The 1,921-nt window shown below is 49.2% G+C and overlaps 1 protein-coding gene across 1 annotated transcript; it reads right to left on the bottom strand.

The window, feature by feature from the left end:
- Positions 1-797: 797 nt before the first annotated feature.
- LOC123107085 (low molecular mass early light-inducible protein HV90, chloroplastic-like) lies at positions 798-1,545 on the bottom strand. The gene has a single exon (XM_044529087.1). It carries the CDS (start codon positions 1,459-1,461, stop codon positions 943-945), a length of 519 nt encoding a protein of 172 aa, XP_044385022.1. The 5' UTR covers positions 1,462-1,545; the 3' UTR covers positions 798-942.
- Positions 1,546-1,921: the final 376 nt, after the last annotated feature.

Below are 1,921 nucleotides of genomic sequence, written 5' to 3'. Positions count from 1 at the left end.
AGAGGTCTAGGGTCGAGACTTGCTCGATTGTGGCCGTCGACAGCCATTGGGTTGTGTGCCCCCGTCTAGCGGGACCGGTTGCTTCATTGTTTTATCTTGGAACTTTTTCTATGCTCAACAAACATTATCACATGTTCCAACCCACAATTTGGCAATTTTCAGGATTGCTATACTTATATCATTTAGTGCATTTCCAGGCATTTAGTGAATATAATTCGAATTTGAATAGTGACTGCATGAAAAAAATGGCAAAATTGGATTGAAAAATACTATCGGTATTCTTTAGTATGTGCGTAGGCTTTATTTAAGGTAAGAAAATGAATTCAAACATCTGGGTGCCAAGACTCAACCCCGGACATGAAGCTTATCGATTTTTAATTTATAGAAAAATTGAAACAGAATCTAAAAAACATGAAACCTGTCAGGGTATCATCATATGGCATCAATATTCAAGGTAAAACTTTGAGAAGGTTTTGCGAAAGTTATGACATATACTGCATGGAAATCGGACCAGCTTGGAGAAAGAATTTATGTTTCGAGAGGGAATGGCCAAATTTGAAGGTGAAGTGTCGGTTGATTCATCATTTGACCTTAAAATAAATCTAAGTGCACGCCATCACAATTTGACCTTCTTCGAGGTTTGTTTGCTATACTTAAGTCATAGAGTGAATTTCCAGGCATTTAGTAAATATGTTTTAAATTAAACTGCTTGTACATGAAGCTTGTTGATCTATAGTCTATTGGTGGTCTTTAGTCTATGTGCCAATTTTTTCATACAAAGAAGTTTCGAAAGAGAAACAAAGCAGCTCCGATAGTATGAACTCTCTTTAATTAGTATAAGCACTACAAAGAATTTGAAAGATGACCAGCTCTCATCATTTACATGTCCTACTAGTACTAGCTACATATGTTGTGTTATCCGGTCGAGACAACAAAGCTAGTTTACACGTTGATAAAAGGCGCGCCGGTGATGATCTCGGTGGCCGCGAGTGCGACGAGTCCGAGCATGGCGAAGCGGCCGTTCCAGAGCTCCGCGTTGGCGTTCATGATGGCGCCGGCTCTGCCCTCGGCGCTCTCGCCCTGGAGTAGTGGCACCAGCGACGCCACGGTTAGCACTGCCACGGAGTAGGCGAACCACGCCTGCCCGGTGCCACTGCCGAGCTGCGAGAGGAGCCCGTCGCCGCGCCCTGCCTCCACCGCAAGCGCCGTCACGAAGCCTACCATGGCAAGGCGCCCGTTGATGCGCTCCGGCGCAGGGCCACTGAATGCCAGCGCGCCCCATATCGAGGTGTTCGCTTTGGGTTTGTTTGGCGGTGGTGCGCTGGGGCCCTCGGTCTGTGCCCTGACGACGAGGGCGCATCGGCCCAGCGCTGGCAGAGACAGGGCGCCGAAGCGACCAACCGAGCCGCGCGGCAGGACGGCCGCACCGGCGAAGGAACTCATGGTCACCATGGTTGCCATTAATCAGCCGCGGAAGGTGGACGAAGGAGAGAAGGGAAGAATCGGCTAGATGATTGCTACTTGCTGTTTGTGTGTGTCGCCGAGTGTTTGCTGGTGTAATGTTTTGAGTGCGTGGGCACAATTTATAGGCCACGCTCCCCGCGAGCCAACCCCTGACGAGGTGGCCGTGGTGGCCGCGACGGTGCCCACGTCGCGAGCAGCTCCCGGCCGTGAAATGAATATCCTCTACGTGGAGGCCAACCTGCGGAGGGCTTCTTTCATAACCCGCCAAACAGAGAGGTCGCAATGCATCTAGGACAAGCTTCTGTCGACGCACAGCACTTTGATAGACACGTACGTGATGTAAATTTGGGAACCTCGCAGGCAGGAAAGCAGCATGTAAAGTTTCTCCTCGACGGTAGTTGCTGTACTCACTTGAGTATCATGCCGCATGCATACGTTGATCTGACGTAAGTGGTAC

The sequence above is a fragment of the Triticum aestivum genome, chromosome 5A (genome assembly GCF_018294505.1).
Source record: "Triticum aestivum cultivar Chinese Spring chromosome 5A, IWGSC CS RefSeq v2.1, whole genome shotgun sequence".
Lineage (NCBI taxonomy): Eukaryota > Viridiplantae > Streptophyta > Magnoliopsida > Poales > Poaceae > Triticum > Triticum aestivum.
Note: the sequence above shows the minus strand (reverse complement) of the source record. Positions and strands in the feature narration are given on the sequence as shown.